Here is a 19,295-nt window from a genome sequence, read left to right on the forward strand (position 1 = left end):
TAAGGATGGTACTTCCTGCTACAGAGTCCCTGTGGTTTTTACTTTTGATGGCTGCCTAGTATTCTGCTGAGATAACCGTATCATATTTTATTATTCCCTCTGTTAGGCATTTGGGTTGCCTCTGATTTTTCATTTTAGAAATAATACTATGATGAGTAGCTTCAGGCAGATAGCCTTTCCTTTCCTTAGGATTATTATAAAATATGTTCTCGGGAGTAGAGAAGACGCTTTACTGTTTTACATTTATTTGCCAAAAATCATACTAACTTCTTAATGGCCATCCAGCAGACAGGTTTACCAGTTTTGCCCCGACTTCAGCATACTAGGTGTTGCTATTTTTGTAACTTCTCCTAAATTAATAGCTAGGGACAGAGAGAGGCACAACGCTATCCCCGAGGGGTAGCTGTCCCACCCCACTTACTCCACAGCCCAGCATGGTGGGACCGGTAGCATCCCCATGCTCCTTGCAGATTTTACTGTCTGGAGGGAGAGTGGGCTTCTGATTGCTTTTCTGCCCCGTATTTCAGCGTTGTTTATCTTGTTTTAATAGCCAGAACAGTTTAATGGACAAAATAACACGTTCTCGGGAAGCAGCTACAGTAACTACAGCCAAGGGAATGTCAACAGGGTATGTTCCAATTTAATTTAAAAATCCTAAGCCACAGGCGGTTGTTGCCTCTAAAGGTTCTCACTGTTCCTGGTCCAGCCTCTCTGGATGTTTGGAGGGGCCCATGAGTGGGGGTGCACTTCTGTTCCTCTGTCCTGGGGCACAGAGATGCCCAGGACTGAGAATCCACAGCTTCAGTGTGGGGAGCCCCAGAGTACAGTGTCAGCCTGGCTGGTCTGGAAAACAAGGAGAGGGAGAGGGGCTCCTGGGGAACCTGGGCCTCAGATTCTGCAGGCCCCAACTCCATCTGGGGACCCTGATGGGGTGGGCTTAGAGGGTATGGCCTTGAGTCGTGATGTGGGAAGCCCACCTGGCCGGGTGGCAGGAGACCTGGGCTTCATTCCCACTGTCCTGTCCTCCAAGGGTTGTGCTGAGCAAGTCTCCCCCCCCCCCGCCGAGCCTCTGTGTCCCCATTTGTCACACCGGTAGGTAAGGGTCTCTGCATGCACCTGACACAGGAGCTCAGTGGTGAGACCCAGATGAAGGTTGGGGAGGCCCTTCCCAGAACTGTCTTCCGAGGTGGGCAGAGACCTGTAAGAGAGAAGGGTTTCCCTAGGGGAGGCTCTGCCCCTCAAAGTTCATGGCCTCGGGCCCCTGGGGTGAGTGTGGTATATGTCCATAGCCAAGGCCACTTCTGTCCCTGTGTCCCCATAACCTATGTGTGGCTTCTCTTTCCCTCCAGCCTCCCAGGCCGGTTCCTGTGGCAAATTACCCCCACTCACCAGTTCCAGGGAATCCCACGCCCCCCATGACCCCTGGGAGCAGCATCCCTCCCTACCTGTCCCCCAGCCAGGACGTCAAACCACCCTTCCCGCCTGACATCAAGCCAAATATGAGCGCTCTGCCGCCACCCCCAGGTGAGGGCCCACCTTTCCTCTGTCAGGCAGCTCCTCCTGGGCCCCCTTATTGGGCTAGGAGCAGGGGGCTTAGCAGTCAGGCTGCCTGGTGGGTGGGCATGCAGAAAGGGCAGAGACTTGAGAACAGGTGAGATATATACGCAGGGGCACTTTCAAGGTGGGGGTGGGCTGCCCACAGGCCTCCTCACTGCTGCCTGGGTGCCTGGAGGCTGGGAGGAAATCTGTAACAGCCAGGGAAGGAAGCAGGGAGGTGGGTGGAAGAAGCGGGGATGAGAGGCTGGGGTGGGGTCTTGTAGAATCGAAGCCATGACTCACTGGTGTGCATTTGGCCTGGCCCTGTTTACACACCCCTGCCTTCCTCTGAGCGTGTAGCCCAGGGTGAGCGAGTCCCACCCACAGGCCTGGAACCCATGGCGGCTGGGACTTGTGGCTCACCCACCTCCTCTCCTTGCCCCAGCCAACCACAACGACGAGCTGCGGCTCACGTTCCCCGTGCGGGATGGCGTGGTGCTGGAGCCCTTCCGCCTGGAGCACAACCTGGCTGTCAGCAACCACGTGTTCCACCTGCGGCCCACAGTCCACCAGACGCTGATGTGGAGGTACGTGTCAGGACAGGGGTGCCAGCCCAGGCAGGCTGAAGGAGGCCCTCCAGGATGACTCCCTTGGACCCGAGTGTGGCCCTGGGCAGGTGGTAGCAGCATCTTCTGTCACCTTCACCTGTTCAGCATCATTGACAGGGCCCTGTCCTGTGGCCATCATGGGAAGTATGCAGGTGCACAGGTGGATGAGCAGCCAAGGTGTCGAGTCCAAGGGCAGGGAGCAGCTGTCACTCACCCCTCAAGGAAAAGGTAGCTGGCTCAGACCTAGGCTGGGGAGCTGTGTATCCCATCTGAGGCCGTGAGCTGACAAGAGGGAACGCAGTCAAGAATTCAAGTGTGACTCATGTGGCCAGAGCCAGGAATGCAGAGATGAGGCTGGCACAAGGGCCAGGCCTGATTCGCCTATTGCAGGGGTCTGACCATCTGGCAGGGCTGCTGCTCAGACACTTTAGGCACGTGCTGGAACGCAAGGTCTGGAGGTCCCCTGCTGAGCCAGGCCCATGCTCAGCACCTTCCACATGTGACCTACTTAGATCTTGAAAATGGGCAACACTTTACTTTTTGGCAGAGGCGGAAGCTGAGGCCAGAGAATTGAATTGGCTTGTGTGAGTTCTCATAGCTAGCCAGGAGCAGAGCTGGGACTTGGGCCTGGGTCTCCAGGACGCCAGGACCAACGCTGGGGGTCTCCACCCCTCGGTCCTTCATCCTCAGGCAAGATCACACTGTCTCACTGTGCTTGTGACTCAGAGCCCCTCGACTGGCCAGTGGGCATCTCAGGGGCAGGAGCTGGGTCTGTGCCAGGCACATGTGCACAGAGCCTTGCTGTTTTCTTGACCATGCTGAGCAGGCTGGGTGAGGCGGTCACAGATAGTTGGCGTGGGCGTTCAGGACACAGGAGCTGTGACACTCAGGCAGGAGGGCAGAGGCTTCTGGAATGGGACAGACCACTGTGCTGCCCGCCTGTACCCTGCTCACCCACGCTCCTTGTCTGAGAGCATCCTCATCTGGGAGGCCTCCTACTCCTGGCTTGGTTGTCATGCATATGGGGTTACTGCTGGTTCCCATCACTCCTCAGGTGTGTCCCGAGGGGCCTCCCTGGGGAGTGCTCGGAACCAGAAATGGCCGTGGCCTGGGAGGACAGCTCCCAGCAGGTCTGGAAATGGGTTTGGTCGGCCTCACAGTAGGTCTTGTCAGATGAGTGCCTGTTCTTTTGTCCCTCTGTCTCTGTCCTGGGGAGCCAGGAGTTTACCCCTGCAGGGAGGAGAGTCCAGGGAGATAGGAGCTAGAGCTGTGGGGGTCTTGGGGGCAGTTTGGGTGTGAAGGGAGTATCTGGAATGGGAGAGGAGAACTCAGGCTGGGGGAACCGTTGGGGCCAGGGGTGGGGTCCTGAGGGTCTCGGAGGTTGTGGTGCATTTAGAGGTGTGTGGCCTGGCTCGGGGTCACAGAGGCCACAGACAGCCGCTCTGGCAGAGCTGCCCTGACTCCCACCATGCCCCACCTAGGTCTGACCTGGAGCTGCAGTTCAAGTGTTACCACCACGAGGACCGCCAGATGAACACCAACTGGCCGGCCTCGGTGCAGGTCAGCGTGAACGCCACACCCCTCACCATCGAGCGTGGGGACAACAAGACCTCCCACAAGCCCCTGCACCTGAAGCACGTGTGCCAGCCGGGCCGCAACACCATCCAGATCACCGTCACGGCCTGCTGCTGCGTGAGTGTGGCGGGCCAGGGGCAGCGGTGGCATGGGCGGGCCCTGTGGCGCAATGTGGGAGTGCGGGGCACTCGGCCCCCTCTCTGGTCCTCAGCCTTGTCCTTGGGTCACCACCCCCTGTGCCCACAGCCACCAAAGATACAGTGTCCCCTTACCTGCTCCCCACCCAGGGCCTGTGCTATAACCTTCAAACCGCTGGGCCTTCAGAGCCACTGTGCCCTGGCTTCAGACATGGCTTCTTCCCCTGGACACTCAGCCTGCATCTGTTCTCCACACACACCTCCAGTTCACCCCTCCTGGCCCCTCCTCCCTGCCCTTCATTCTTTGGTCCGTGTCCTTCAAAGCCATGTCCTGCTTGCCTCATTCATCAAGTTGTCATTGTCACCACCTCTTTCCCCAGACCCAACTCCCCCAAACCTGGAGTTAACTCGTTCCCTTCTTTCCCAAGCCTTTTGTCTTAGAGTCATGTATGGGGGTCCCTCCAACCCGTGACTTGTTGACTGGGACCAGCTCTCAGCCACCCTCATGTTCCCTGAAGATCAGGGCCCAATGCATAGGCCTTAGGCCCCAGCGCAAGCAAATTGCCTGCCCCACTCCACTGGCCTCTCTCGGGGGTCACAGAGAAGGAAACACTCTGATGCTGCCCTTGTGAGCTTAGAAGCATGGAGGCCACACAGAGATAGGGGGCACAGACCTGGGCAGCACGTCACACTCTGGCTGGGGAATGTGATGAGCTGTGTGAGGAGAGTGAGGCGGTTGATGGGTGGATGTTCGGGGTGTGCAGTTCTGGAAGGCTTCCTGGAGAAGTGAAGTCAGGGATGAGCACCCTGGCAGGAAGGGCTGAAGACACGTGATGGGAAGGCAGTGGTAGGGGAGGTTAGGAAGCAAAGCGGGACCCAGGCCTAATGCTGCGTGTCCCATAACCTCATCCAGGGAGTATTTCAAAGTCCACCATGTCGATCTACAGTGGAGGCAGCCTTTTCAGAGTAGTGCCCAGGCTCACAAGTCCTAGGACACACCCTTTGGGAACCTCTCCTAGGGCGGTTGTGGGATCTTGGGAGCAGTCTAGGGCTGCTGGAGCTGCAAGCAGGGTGGGGCGTGGGGGCAGTGTGCAGGAACTGAGTGTCTGCTATCTCCCTGCAGTCCCACCTCTTCGTGCTGCAGCTGGTGCACCGGCCCTCTGTCCGCTCTGTGCTGCAAGGCCTCCTCAAGAAGCGCCTCCTGCCCGCCGAGCACTGTATCACCAAAAGTGAGTCAGGTTGGGGACAGGGAGCGAGGGCCAGACCCCAGCCCCGCCTGAGTTTGGGATTGAGAAGTGGTCAGTGTTTACCTGGGACTGACCTTTGCCTCTGTGCACGTCACCACTAGGCCCAGAGAGTTTCTGAGCATGTCCCATCCTCAGGCGCATGCCTTCCTCCTGGACTGTTGTCAGATCAGACAAGCTGGGTTCCATAAGGGCCGTAGGAGTTCTGGAACCTGCCTTGTGGGAAGAGCTGGCAGGTCCAGCTTGGGAGCCAGGACAGGCATACCTGCAACAGCAGCACAGGACATGAGGGAGATCAAAACAAAGTGCCAGGAAGCAGGCTTCCTGGAGGAGGTGAAGACCTGAGCCAGGCCTTTAAAGGATGGGAGGATTTAGAAAAGAGGGGATCTTCATCAGACGGAAGGCATGGAGGGTGGATTCCAGATTCCTCCCCACTTCAACTGCTCATGCTTAAACTCAAGAGAGGACTGGGCACAGTGGCTCACACCTGTTAATTCTGACACTTTGGGAGGCCGGGGTGGGAGTCCAGGAATTCGAGACCAGCCTGGGCCACATAGTGAGAGCCTGTCTCTACAAAAAAAAATTAAAAATTACCTGGGTGTGGTGGCGTGTGCCTGTGGTCCCAGCTGCTCAGAAGACTGAAGTGGGAGAATCATTTGAGCCGGGGAGGTCAAGGCTGCAGTGAGCCATAATCAAGCCACTGCACTCCAGCCTGGGCGACAGAGCAAGACCCTGCCACAAAAAAAAAAAATTGGGGTCCCCTTTGAAGGCGACCCCTGGTGCAGACCCCAGGGCCCTGTGCAGGAGGTACAGGGCCACTCTTCACGTTGTTGCCCTGGGATTCCAGCAGGCAGTTGTCCATTTCTACCTCCACACTTGAAGAGTGAAGTGCAGTGAAAAGCCCCCTGAGGGGGAACTGCCGCGGCCACCTCCTCGGGCGCACACACACCACACATGTCCCACATGGAGGCAGCAGCCTGGGCATCTGGCCCTTTGATCGCCACGCTGTGGGTCTTCTCAGTGTTTGGTGCAGGCTGTGGGGAGGACCAGGGCATGCCTCAGCTGAATGAGGAAGTGGGGAGCACTTGCAGACCGCCACCTCTGTGAGACTGCCCTGCCGTCCTCACCTGTCTGTGCCTCCTGCCCCGCAGTCAAGCGGAATTTCAGCAGTGTGGCTGCCTCCTCGGGCAACACGACCCTCAACGGGGAGGATGGCGTGGAGCAGACGGCCATCAAGGTGTCTCTGAAGTGCCCCATCACATTCCGGCGCATCCAGCTGCCTGCTCGAGGACACGATTGCAAGCATGTCCAGGTGAGCGGCGCCAGAAAACACAGCTCCAGCGAGCCACCTAGACTCTGGCTGGGATGATGAGGGGTAGGCAGAGGGGCAACGGGACCTGCACAGACATTGTCCTGTAGGACGTCATGGCGATCAGCAGCCAATGTCACTCATTAATTTCAGCCATCGTTTGTCTTTGAGCATCTTTTCTGTATGCTTCAGGCCAAAGGGGCTAGAGAAATGGGTTTGGACAGCCCCTGCCCTGGCAGATGGCAGACGCCAGCTGGAAGTTCCACACATGGCAGGGCTGATTGAGGGCCCAAGAGCAGAGTGACACCTCGGTTCAGTTCATGCCTCCGTCCAGGGCCTTGCCTCAAGCAGGTGTTTAGGAAGTAGCCCTGGCGTGAGTGACCGTCTCAGTCTTAGCAGGCAGTGACAGAGCAATGAATAAAAGGTGGGCAGCCCAGCTGGAAGAAGAGCAAGGAGCCGTCTTGTGGAACCTGGGTGTGGGCATGCAGAGGGAGCCCAGGGCCATCACCTACAGCTGGTCCTGAGGGTGCAGTGGGACAGGAGCTTTCCCTCCTCCCCGCAGTGTAATGTTGTGGGCAAGAGGATGGACTAGTCACCTTATCTATCTGCCACAGATGGATGAACTTGATCAGACTTATCCTCGGTGGCTGGGCTGAAGGAGCTACCCCCAGCCTCGTTGAAAGGGGCTGTTACAGGGCAAAAAACTGAGAGTCGGCTGGGGGTGGGGACCAGGAAGGTTTCTCAGAGGATGTAGGCACAGGGTAATTTGGGGCATGGGAGGTGGTGTGAGGGATGCTGGGGTGGAGGCATCAGGACTCCAAGTGACAGAAAGGTGGCATTGCTTTCACTCCACCCAAGCCCCAGCCCTTAGGTTTCTCCCACAGCCTGTCTGTCTCTCTGGTGGGGAAGTCATCCCAAAGGTCCTTGAGGCACAGCTAGGCAGTTTCCGACAATCCTGGTCTCACCTATCTGTCTGTCTGCAGTGCTTTGACCTGGAGTCGTACCTGCAGCTGAATTGTGAGAGAGGGACCTGGAGGTGTCCTGTGTGCAAGTGAGTGATATCCACCCCGGGGGAGGCTTCCCTCATCCGCCAACCACACAGGGGAGGTCCAAATACCTCCCATCTCCTCCTGCCCTAAAAGCAAACCAGAACCCAAACATGGCAGAGGGGCTCAGGGTATGGAGGCTCCAGGTGGTCCCTTGGTTTCAAGCGGTCACAGAGTCCCCCTCTCTTGTGCCTGCGGTAGTAACCAACAGTGGGGGTGGGACCCCACTGACACCGAGGTGGGTGGGCTGTGCCCCCACCTCCTTGGGTCCCAGAGCAGAGGCCAAGCTCCCTTTCTCCTTTTCCAGTAAAACCGCTTTGCTGGAGGGCCTGGAGGTGGATCAGTACATGTGGGGGATCCTGAATGCCATCCAACAGTAAGTGGGGCCCCAGTGAGGGGCAGGGGAGCAGGAAACAAGGCCTGGGTTAGAGCAAGGTGAGCCTGTGTTTAGCGCTAGACACGGCCCTCCCAGGCCAGCAGATGGCGACCTGCCTCTGTCCCTTACCCTCGGGGGCCTCTGGACCTGGGGGCCAAAGAACTTCTCAGAAAGGATGAAACCCAGCCAGAGCAGGAGGCTGACAGTTCCCCCTGACTCTCCACCTGCTGCTCCCCAGGCAGAGGCCTTGAGGCCAGCTGCCCTGTGCCCAGCCACTTGCTTTTCTAGCCTCAGTCTCCCCATATGTCAAAGATAGACATAGAAATCCCTGCCAGGCTTCCGTCTTGTCCAGAGTGTGGTGAGAGTGGGGGTGGGAGCCTCAACAAGGTTACCCAAGTGTCCGATCTGGAGGTACTTTTATGCTCAAAGCCAGGCATCCCCGAGCCTCAGCTCTGCCACCCTTCCTCCCCCAGCTCCGAGTTTGAAGAGGTCACCATCGACCCCACATGCAGCTGGCGGCCGGTGCCCATCAAGTCGGACCTACACATCAAGGACGACCCTGACGGCATCCCCTCCAAGCGGTTCAAGACTATGAGTCCCAGCCAGATGATCATGCCCAACGTCATGGAGATGATCGCAGCCCTGGGCCCTGGCCCGTCCCCCTACCCACTCCCACCTCCCCCAGGGGGCACCAACTCCAACGACTACAGCAGCCAAGGTGGGTGATGCCAGGGCAGGGAGGAAGGGAGGAGGGCAGGCCCAAGTCCTGATGGTGGCAGGGGTGGGGGGCGTGGTTGAAGAGAGAGAAGTAGTCCACCCCCCAATAAACAATCTCCAGTTTGCTAGACTGGAGGGTACATGGGCCTAGCCCAGGGGCTTCAGAGCCTGCCCTGGTGGGAGATACCCCTGCTGCCTCCTCCCAGCCAGTGTTTTCTGGGGCCGCTAGCGGCACACACCCACCCGAGTTCTTGGCCTTACCCTCCGCCCTCCCGTGTTTTTCTGTAATATCTACATTGTCCCTGCAACTTTCCTGCCCTCCTAGGGACAGAGTCCAGGCTCCTGGAGCCTCATCCTTTGGCCACCAAGGTCACCCACTGGCCCTTATCAGACCAAGTTTTACCCCTACTGCCACTAATTCCTGGAAAGTACCCTCACTGGGTGGCAGATCCCCCACCAGCATCCCTGATCTTAGGTCCCTGGGAGAGGCCCAGAGAGGTTAGGCCACCTAGCTAGACTCCCATAGTGTACCAAGGCCAAGCTGCCCAGCCTGCTGATCCTCTGACCCTTGCCATCGCCACACGGTGGAGGGCACAGTGACCAGAGAGGCTGGACAGCTGGCCTCTGCGGGCATCATCGTGAGTCTGGTGTGGCTTTCTTTGCGGGCTTGGCAGAACCTGCACCCACTCTGGGCCTGGCTCTTGCTGGATATAAAAAGTGGCCACGTTGGGGAGTAGCCCAGCAGGTCTGCTCGAGGCTCAGGCCATGTCCTCCACTCCCCATGGGAGCCTTGCCCAACCTCTTTCTCCCACTCTGCCCCTAGCAGTAAGAGCAGCACATGCCCTGGGATAGCACAGAACATGGGACAGGGCTGTGTTACTGCTCCATCCTATACCTGGAGTCAGGCTGCTGGGGCTGACTGCAGCCTCGCAAGAGGAAAAGGACTTGGCTTGTATTTTTACACACTCTGTGTCCCCTGGGGGTGGCCACTGTCCCTCTGGCTGACCCCCCTCCCCTCCCCATCTCAACCCTTCCTAGGCAACAATTACCAAGGCCATGGCAACTTTGACTTCCCCCACGGGAACCCCGGAGGGACATCCATGAATGACTTCATGCATGGGCCCCCCCAGCTCTCCCACCCTCCGGACATGCCCAACAACATGGCCGCCCTCGAGAAACCCCTCAGCCACCCCATGCAGGAAACTGTGAGTACCTCCTCGCCCCACCCCATTCCCCAGCCTTTGGGGTTGAAGCCTTGGGATCTGGATACTGTGTTCCCTCCCAGGCAAGTGGGGAGGATGAAGAATTGAGTGTGTGGCCTCAGAAGGGAATAAGAGGTCTGCCTGAGGCTGGGTCGTGGCCTCTCAGCATCCTTGGACTTGGCTGTTTTACCTAGGACTTCGGATTCTCTGGAGATGCGGGAAGCTTCAGGCTCCTCAAACACACACCCCCCGTGTGTACACACACATGTGCATGCACACGCCACCAGCCCTCTCCCTCGCCCACTTGAACACTCTTACACTCACCTAACACGGTTCCAGCCACCTTGACTTTTGTTCCAAACCCAGGCACTTACTCCCCAAGGATCTGAATTCAGGGTATTACCCCCTCCAACAGAAATGCTATGAAGTCTCATTATCTGAAAAGCATTCACTTCTCGTTCTGTTTCACGTTTATGGACCTATACCCTTTGTGGCTGAGGACACCCCTCGTGGGGTAAGGTGCCGTGTGCTGTCCACAGGCCCTCCCTTCCTGTGGCCCCAGTGGCAGTGGCAGGAGGCCGTCCTGTCCTCTGGAGTCATCCAGTGAGTGCCACATGATTCCACTCAGTTTAGCGTTTTCTGAGCCATGCTCTGCATGGGCTGTGTAACAGGTATAAGCAAGACAGGCCATACACTAATGGAGCAAAACTGGCAGTGCTTGGATGCAGGAAGAACAGTTGGGGTTTGGGAAAACTGAGGCCTCCAGAGGCTGACATGGTGTGTCTGAGGTCTCGGTCATTCTGGGCTCTCATCTTGGGGAGGAGGGGCCATCACTGAGCCCATGGCTGTGGATCCTGGGCCACATCAGCCAGGGAGAAGGGCCCAGGTCCTGCCAGTGCCTGGCAGTGGGCTTGGGTGGCCTGCACAGGAAGGAGCCTCCAGATTATACTGCCCTCCACACACCTGACATGGAATTGCCACAGCCATTCTTAACTCGTGGTGGGTGAAATTAACCAGCAGGGCTCTAGGTGAGGGAGCAGCAACTTTCCAAACTCAGGACTCCAGGAGTCCAAGTCGGAAATAGATGCTTTGTGGATCTTTGGCCAAGTTTTTGAAAGCTACTCTCTGCCTTGTGGGGCTTGTGACTTTGAGGGACTTCTCTCCTCATGCCCCTTCCTCAGCCCTGAGGGCATCCCACACCCAGAAGACATCAAAATCACACCCCCTTCCACACACACACATCTTGAGCCCTCACAGTTTCTAACACTGGAATATGGAGTAGGAATGCTGTCTACTTCCCCTTGACAACTAGGCTTTCTCCTGCCTCCTGTGAGCCCCGCTGTCTGTGTTCTGTGTGGCGGGACCTGAGCCCATGCGTTGACCTCGGAGCCCCTTAATATGCTCTAGAGATGACCCTGTCCCTGACCATTTCTGAGCTCTCACTAAAGGGCAAGCAGACATGGAAGTACAGCTGTGCCAGGCTGGTGGGGCAGGGAAGTCACAGGTAAACTCCTACCATACCTGCCCAGGTGGAGGCAGCCACACCCCCAGCTGAGCACACAGCTGGGAGGCACTGCTGTCCCCTTGAGGAATGGCCAGAGCACTCCAGCCAGATGCTGCTGCCCCACAGACTGCCCGTACTTGGGGGCAGGTTGACAGGTGTGTCAGCAGGGCTCCCACAGCACCTGCCCTTCCAGGCCGGAGACATTCCAGCCAGATATGGAGCCGAGAGGCACAGCTGCCTCTGAAGATCCAGGAACTGTCCGTCTTGAGCTGGGCTGCACTGCCGGAGTGCGGAGCCCCTCCCTGCTCTCCCAGGGTGGGCACTGAGGGCATCTACAGGAGCAGGAGCCCCCAAGCTGGCCTCTCACTGACCATGGGTGGTGGCCCATTCCTCCAGCCTCCTCTTGTGTGTGTTTCATAAATGGGTCCACCAAGGTCTCCAACATCATGGTTGTGAGGTTATCCCATTCTTGGGGCTTGGGCTGGAAGGGTACTGTGCTCCCTAGGGCCACATTGGGTTGGGTCCCGGCACCCTGAGAAGAGGCCACCTAGACCGTGGGCAGAGGCCAGCCCATAGCAAGGCCTGGGAAGCAGTTTTAGGAGAAACAGGAAGAGGAAGTTGAGGTCTGGCAAAGACCGAGGATGATGTGGCTGCCTGTTCTAAATGCACACAGGAAGAACGTGTCAGTGTGTTCTGTGCGGCCGTCCAAGGATGGGGCAGGGTGAGGGGATGAAAAGACCTAGGAAGTATGGGTCAGGCTGCTGTTCCAGTGGAGCACCTGCAGCATCCATGCTCCCGCTGACTGGCAGAGCGAAAATGGGGCTGGGGGGCTGTCAGGGATGCTTGCAGCTGGGGTCAGGGCTTGGTCTGCGAGGATTCCCTGGCTTTTCACTTTGAAGGAGGGTCTGCTTGGGACAGCAAACAGGCTAGCAGGAGAATGTTCACATCTCACCCACCGGACCACAGACAGCCCAGTTTCCAGTGCCCATGCCCACGAGAGGGTGCGGGTCCTCTAGTATATGTGTTAGGCATCACCAGCTTCACCCTCTGCAAGGCAGCCACCGTTGGCGAACCGTCACTCGGTCCCCTTGTCCTTGGAGTCCCGGAGGTGCCTGCCTCCCTCACAACCCTGTTTTTGAGGGCTGGTGCCAATCAAGTGCGATGTCTAGGAAGAGGGTCTGGCAGTGTGTGAAGATGCCCAGGTTGGCCAGGTGCCCACCCAGCCCTGCTCCTCTGACAGCTGAGTTCCAGCCGGGCCGCAGGGCTTGTGCCAGGGCCCCAGCTGCTACACACATTGGGCTGGCAGAAGGTGCCTTCGTGCCCAGCATCACCCCTGCCCAGGGCCCACTTGGGAGGTGCAGACCCAGTCCTGAGCCACACGCCTGCCCGATGCTGTCTGTCTGTGTCTGCTCTCTGCCGCCCGGCTTGGGGTCTGCACCACGCTGCGGCAGCCGCCCTCCCGCCTCCCGCTCCCCAGAACATGCCCATTCTGCTTCTCCATCCTGCCCTCGCTGTTGTTTGTTGTCTGGGCGGGGAGGCGGAGGGGCCTGGCGGGGGTGCCCAGGCCCAGCTCCCCGTGTCTGTTCTTGTGTGGAAGCTCTCCCCACCCGGGGCCCCATGCGGCCTAGGAGGTCCCCGCCGTCCGTCCCCCTGCAGCCTCCCCGACGGGCGGTTTTGGGGGAGAGATTTTTGTTTCTCTGCCCAGAAACAACGTTCAGCCTTGTACCGGGCGGCCACATTTCGGGGGTTGTGACTTCCCTGGTTGTGTTGGGGTTCATTTTCTCCAGGCATCTTGTTGCCGTGCCTCCTCACCTCACCTCTCTTCTCTCCCGCTCTCTCCTCCTCCACAGATGCCACACGCTGGCAGCTCTGACCAGCCCCACCCCTCCATACAACAAGGTTTGCACGTACCACACCCCAGCAGCCAGTCAGGGCCTCCATTACATCACAGTGGGGCTCCTCCTCCTCCTTCCCAGCCTCCCCGGCAGCCGCCACAGGCCGCTCCCAGCAGCCATCCACACAGCGACCTGACCTTTAACCCCTCCTCAGCCTTAGAGGGTCAGGCCGGAGCGCAGGGAGCATCCGACATGCCGGAGCCTTCGCTGGATGTAAGTTGGGGTCGCCACTCGCCTTGGCCTGGGGCTAGGCCTGGCGCCGGGACCTGCCCGAGAGAAGGGGTGGGTGTGAGGGCTCGAGGCCCCGAGGGGAGGAGGTGGGTGGGCGGCGGGAGGGCTTCAGGCAGACCTGGCTCCAGACCAGGAAGCCCCACGATGGGGAAATGTCACCACTGAGGGTCCCCACCCTGCCGGCCCCCAATCCCCCTAGTCCCTTTGGCCAAAGTCCTGAGCCTCGGCCCTGACCCACCTTCTCCCCAGGCCCTGCGGGGTCCCTCATGCAGCATGGGAGGGTCCCTGCCCTCCCCCGATGGTGAGCTGGCCGGGCAGGGAGGGCTGGAGGGAGAGGCTGTCTGTCTGCCTCGCCAGTGTGTGTCTGTCTCCAGTTTTCTTGTCCGCGTGTTGTCCATGCCCTGCTTCCGCTTGCTCCATCGCTCACTCCGAGAGGCCCCCATGTGGGTGACAGAAGGTGGGGGCAGCTGGGACAGCCTTGGGTCATGGCCAGGGGCCGCAAGCCAGCGTGAGCAGCGGAGGGCCAGGGTTCCTACCCTGAGGTCTGGAAGGTGGTGGGGGGTCACCCTGGATGATGGGGCAGGGCTGGTGGGATGGGACCAAGCACCAGCCCCTCCCATGCCCACCACAGAGCTGGTGCCAGACTCCGGGAGAAGGCCTGTCCTCGGCCACTCTTGCCCTTCACCCCCAACAGCATCAGAGGGCTCCGTGCTAGATAGGACTCACTCACTGTGCAGCCATCTCAGGTCCTCACCCAGTGTCCACCCCCGGACCAGGCCAGTGGGGCTGCTTTTAGAGTCATGAGGCTCCACATGTGACAGACTCCAAGGACATCTCAGCAGAGGGTAGGGACAGTCTGCAGCCCCTCCTGGGCCATGGGGAAGGATGGCTGCCAGCCAAGCACAGGCTCACCAAGGAGCAGCGAGCCCTCGAGAGAGGGATGGTGGGTACAGGGGTGCGGGGATCGCCTCCTTGTGCTTACACATGAAGCATGTGATTTCAGTTGAGAGGCCCAAGTGACCTGCCATGGGGCCTCCCCAGCACCTAGGGCTGAAGTCCATGCCTGAAAAGGGTCAGCCCCACTCAAGCCTCAGCTGGTGGGCTGCGGGTCCCGCTCCCCAGGCTGGAAATGAGCATGGGCGTGCCCCACACTTGGTGCAGCGGCCTGGGTATGTGTGGTCGCCCAGCAAGCCCAGGCCCAAGGCATTTCGCGTCCCTCTTGGCCAGGGTCCTGAGAGGCAGGCAGAGGGGGACGGGCCAGGGCGCCCCTGCATTCCTCACCCAGAGCCTGCCTCTTGGCCACACCTCACCTGAACTTGGTTACTGCTTCTTTTCCAGCTCCTTCCCGAACTCACAAATCCTGATGAGCTCCTGTCTTACCTGGACCCCCCCGACCTGCCAAGCAATAGTAACGATGACCTCCTGTCTCTGTTTGAGAACAACTGAAGGCCACCCGGTCGGGGCCATCCCTCCACACTCTGCCTCCTGCCCCACCCGCCCCACACACTTTTCCACCTGGGAGCCTGTGCCCTCAGACCGCCCCGCACCAGAGCCACGGGCTGTGGGGCGGGGAGCCCTCCCCCGCTGCAGCCCTCTCAGAACAGAGGGGCAGGGAGGGTGCAAGGCTGCGTGGGTCTGGAGCCCACATCCCACCTACAAGCCCTGGGCTTGGGCCCACGCCCAACGAGGGCCTGAAGACCACCCTCCCTAGAGGAACTGGCCCGGTAAGAGGGCGCACGCCGACTTGGCTTCCCAGTCCCTCTGCGTGTGCCGATTCCAGGCGACCTTCCAGTGTCCCCAAGGTTCTTCCATCTTTTAAACTGTAACTCTGCCTCCCTGCTTCCTGGCCTGGAACCTCCTTCAAGTGACCGTGGAGCCTGAGAAGGCCCCTGGGCCCCAAGCCTTGGAGGAGCGCTGACAGTTGGTGGCAGTGAGACTGGTCCGCCCACCACCACCCACCACAGAAAAGCACAAACCTCTGGGAAAGACAACATCTCTCGGGGGCCTGGGGTCATCAGTTTGACCCCTGACCTCTAAGCCAAGATACCCCTTAAACACACTCTCAGAAAGCAGAGAAAAAGGACAAGATTCTGTGTTTGAGAAGGGGTCCGCCATTCCTGCTTTGGGATTGGTGGGAAAGAGGGCCAGGGCCTCCCCTAAGCCAGGACGTCTCTGAGGCCCCACCTCCAAGCTCAGACAGGGCCCAGCCTTTGGGGGCAGAGAGAGCAGGTGTGCTCCCAACCGAAGTGATTGTGCCCTTGGTTGCGGGGCGGAGCATGTCACCTATCGGAATCCAACAGGAGCGGCAACTTCTGTGCTCCAAGCCACTCTCTTTTTAAACAGCAACAATACAAAGTTATGAAATCACCTAGAGAAATGGAACGTTGCGCTTGGACAGCAAGCAAACCATTCTCTCTCTCTTGTTTTTCTCCTAGTCCCTCTCTTGCCACCTCTCCAAGACTGTTCCGTGGGACACCCGCTTCCCTCTGTGTCCTAGTTCTCTTTGTCCAATCAGACAGTAAGGGCAGTGTGTGGAAAGGCCGGGGAGGTGCAGGAACCGGAGCCCAGGGCAGTGGTGTCTGTCCAGCCCCTCCCTCTGTCCCTGTGCTCCAGCTGCCCCTGGCTGAGGCCTAGGCGGTGGCGCCATGCACCAGTATGTACCTGCAGGCATGGGGGAGGGGAGTGTGTTTCTGGGCTTGCCCCAGACACTGCCCTTGGCTGCCAGCCTCGCCTGCCCGCTGCACCCCTCCACCGAAATCTCACCCACACTCCTGCTCATTCAAGCAAAAGCAGCCTCTGGCCTTCCCTCCACTGATTTGCTCCATCTGGCTTACGGCTCTCCAGGGCCTCCTGGGGAGCTTGTCCTGTGTTCACTTTGTTTCAGGCTGGTCTGTGCCCCGTGAGCCGCATGGCCTGGGGTGGTGCCACGTTGTCCCATCACTGGGGTCCCATCTGTAAATTCTTTTCGTCCTTCCCGGCTGCTGCCTGGGGCCCTTTCCTGCTCTCCCGGCCTGCCGCTGTGGGTGGTCCCCAGCACTCCTCTGTGGGTTTTACTGGAAAGGCAGCTCCCAGCTGTTGACTTCCAGTCACTGTCCCAGGCGGCACAAGGTTTTCCCTAGGAAAGCTGCCATTGCCCCGGCCCCTTTTTTTCCTTTGTCCCGTTGTCGTCGAGGTTTTTTCAAATAGCGTGTTGTTCAATATGCAAATCAATTATTTTAAGAATCGCTTTTGTAAATATCTTTGTGAATATTTTAGTATCGTCTTTGATAATATTCAACATTTTCATGACCTGGTTATAGCCTTTGCTGGTGTTTTTAAAATACCTAGACTCAGTGACAAAGACCGAGTCTTCTTTTTTTTTTTTTTTTTAACAAAAAAAAAAAGCAACCAGGGCTATTTGTACAGTTGAAGGGGCGAACAGAATGGGCGGCTATACCCGGAATTGGAAGACCCGGCAGCCGCTATTCAGAGCCATCCCTCAGTTAGCTGGCAGGGACGAGCCAACGCCAGGTAGCATGTGGCCACCCTTGCCCAGTGTCTGCGGCCTGGCAAGTGGCCACACTCTGTGTCGGACCATCTGGGAATTAAGCTCCAGACAGACTTACAGATGCCTTCCTTAGGAGTTCTTGCTTCCTGCCTTGATACTTTGCCCCAGAAAGGCCTGGGGTTCATTCTGGTTCTTAACAGGGTGTGTCCACACTCTGCTCACAGGCGGATCCACAGCTTTCCAGTGCAGAGTCGAGATGCTCCCTGCAGCCCAGACCCCGGGCACCTCCCACAACCATCTCTGGGCTCAGCACCTAAGGCGGGTTTCCTGGGTCCCCTCTCCAGCAAGCCTCCACCAGCAAGCTCAGCCCAGAGCTTCCCTCTGGCCGGCTCTGAACCGTGCGTGGTGCCTACAGCCCACACTCCAGGGACAAGCTCTTCCGGAGTATTCTTGGAGCCAGGCCAGGGTGTGAGGGAGGTGCAGAGGCACCTGGGGCGGGAGCAAGCACCAGGTGGTGACAGTTGCAGGTAGATGACGCCCATAAGCAAAGATGTTCTTGAGCTCTGGAGAGATCCTTCCCTGATCCTTTTGGACGACTACTTGGAGCCATAAGTAACCTCAGCAAAAACGAGGCCTCTGCAAGCCACTTTTCCATGCCAAGCATCCACCCGGCACGCAGGCATGTTTCTGCCACCACTCCGTGAGATGGACAGGGAGCCAGCAGGCAGGCGGGAAGGGCCAAGTACAGGCAATCACCCCCATCTTCTTGGTTTGAAGCTTTATCCATGTATCATGTTCCCTGTAGCCATTTTATTTTTTAAGAAACTGCTAATACTTTCTCCCTAATGGAAGCCCTGACCCCCCAGAGAGCTACAGGTCTGCTCCCGAAGGGCCTCGGGCCTGACTCGTCCACACAGGGCTGTGTCTGCAGCAGCGACTCAAGGGACGTGTGTACATATGTAAATGAGAAATAGAGACGTGTCAACAGATGCATTCATTTCTCTTGGAATGTGTATTGTTTTTATTTTGCAAAACAAAAAAGAGCTTGGAACTCCATCACGTGGAAAACCTAGATCCTGTTGGTTATAGCATTTGTGAGTTCTCCACATCTGTCTCTCTCGCTCATGTAATATACTCTGACCCTGCGTGGAAAGGGATTTTCTGTTTTTATTTTACCTACATGTACTATTTAGCTTCAGTGTACTAGTCCTGCCACCTGTGTATTTTTAGGGTGCTATGGAAATAATGAAAAGAAACGCGGATTTCAGAAGAAAATTGTAACCAAATTCATACTTTGTATAATTTTTGATATCATGATCACAGGTGATTCACACGTACACACATAAACACGCCCACCAGTGCAGCCTGAAGTAAGTCCCACAGAAAGCATCATCGTCTTTGTACATCGTATGTACAATGCAATCATTTCATACTTTAAACTGGTCAAAAAACTAATTGTGATTTCTAGTCTTGCAAAGCTGTATGTAGTTAGATGATGTGACAACCTCTAATATTTATCTAATAAATATGTATTCAGATGAAACCTGTATATTAGGTGTTCATGTGGTTATTTTGTATTTAAAGATCAAATTATTTGACTATTGCTAGACATTTCTATACTCTGTTGTAACACTGAGGTATCTCATTTGCCCATGTTAATTTTTTTCTAAATAAATGGACAAAAACGAAGGTTTGGTGAATTAGCTATTTTGTGGATGTTAAGGAGTGGTTTGGGTGTTTTTGCTTTTATTTTGAACCACCACACCTGCCGTTACCCTCTGCACACAGAAAGAAGAAAGCAGGCAGGTGGTTTGGGGGTGGAGTTGAAGGAGACCCTGTCCTTGGGGGACCCTGGAACCAGCTCCTGGTGAGGCAAGTGTAGTGTGTGGCTGGATGGTGTGGGGAATGGGGGTGGCTGATCAGGGCCACGTGCCTGTGGGGTGCCACGGGCTCCAGTGGCATGTGACTCAGTGTCCAACAGTGTCCCGTCTCTGATGGTCCCTTGTGGATTGTGCTGGATTTAAGGAGCAGGAGCCTATTCATGTTAAGCCACAGAGGGTGCTGTTGAGAGTACTCAGGAGTGTGGCTTCATGGAGAGTGAGTGTTGTTCACTGCAGCCATGCTCCCTGCTGGTGTCTCAGCATCCCTGGCCTCTGCCTCCTCCGTGAGCACACTTTACATGGGGTTCTGTCTCACAGGCCCTGCCCAGGCCATGATTCTAACCATCCTTCCAGCCTCAGCAGCAACACAAACTCACAGCACTTGGTGTGTCTCGGATTGAAGTTTTAGGGACATGCATCTGACATAACCCCAAGCCAGTCCCTGCCCTCCCTCCACGAAGCCTGATCTTAGGAGGAAAGCAAGCGTGGCCGCCATGGCCTTCCCTCCACATGGACTATCCACAGAGGGGAGAGGGGCTGGGCCGGCA

The 19,295-nt window shown here is 57.5% G+C and overlaps 1 protein-coding gene across 6 annotated transcripts in view; it reads left to right on the forward strand.

Annotated features, from left to right (window-relative positions):
* The window catches only part of ZMIZ1 (zinc finger MIZ-type containing 1), a 243,323-nt gene extending 224,767 nt beyond the window's left edge, over positions 1-18,556 (forward strand). For 4 of the 6 annotated variants that reach the window (XM_012466278.3, XM_012466277.3, XM_021673853.2 and 1 more), the window contains 12 exons: positions 551-628; positions 1,350-1,524; positions 1,982-2,123; positions 3,626-3,836; positions 4,980-5,085; positions 6,252-6,412; positions 7,393-7,460; positions 7,763-7,831; positions 8,305-8,549; positions 9,587-9,753; positions 13,105-13,362; positions 14,719-16,037. In XM_012466278.3, coding sequence (XP_012321701.1) covers positions 551-628; positions 1,350-1,524; positions 1,982-2,123; positions 3,626-3,836; positions 4,980-5,085; positions 6,252-6,412; positions 7,393-7,460; positions 7,763-7,831; positions 8,305-8,549; positions 9,587-9,753; positions 13,105-13,362; positions 14,719-14,826 — 1,788 coding nt within the window. In that variant the 3' untranslated portion in view covers positions 14,827-16,037. Of the gene's footprint in view, positions 1-550; positions 629-1,349; positions 1,525-1,981; positions 2,124-3,625; positions 3,837-4,979; positions 5,086-6,251; positions 6,413-7,392; positions 7,461-7,762; positions 7,832-8,304; positions 8,550-9,586; positions 9,754-13,104; positions 13,363-14,718 lie in introns of all 6 variants that reach the window. The other 2 variants (XM_012466280.2, XM_012466282.3) reach the window with 2 other exon arrangements.
* Positions 18,557-19,295: the final 739 nt, after the last annotated feature.

The sequence above is a fragment of the Aotus nancymaae genome, unplaced genomic scaffold (assembly GCF_030222135.1).
Source record: "Aotus nancymaae isolate 86718 unplaced genomic scaffold, 86718_ANA_hifiasm-v0.15.2.pri h1tg000010l, whole genome shotgun sequence".
Taxonomy (NCBI): Eukaryota; Metazoa; Chordata; class Mammalia; order Primates; family Aotidae; genus Aotus; species Aotus nancymaae.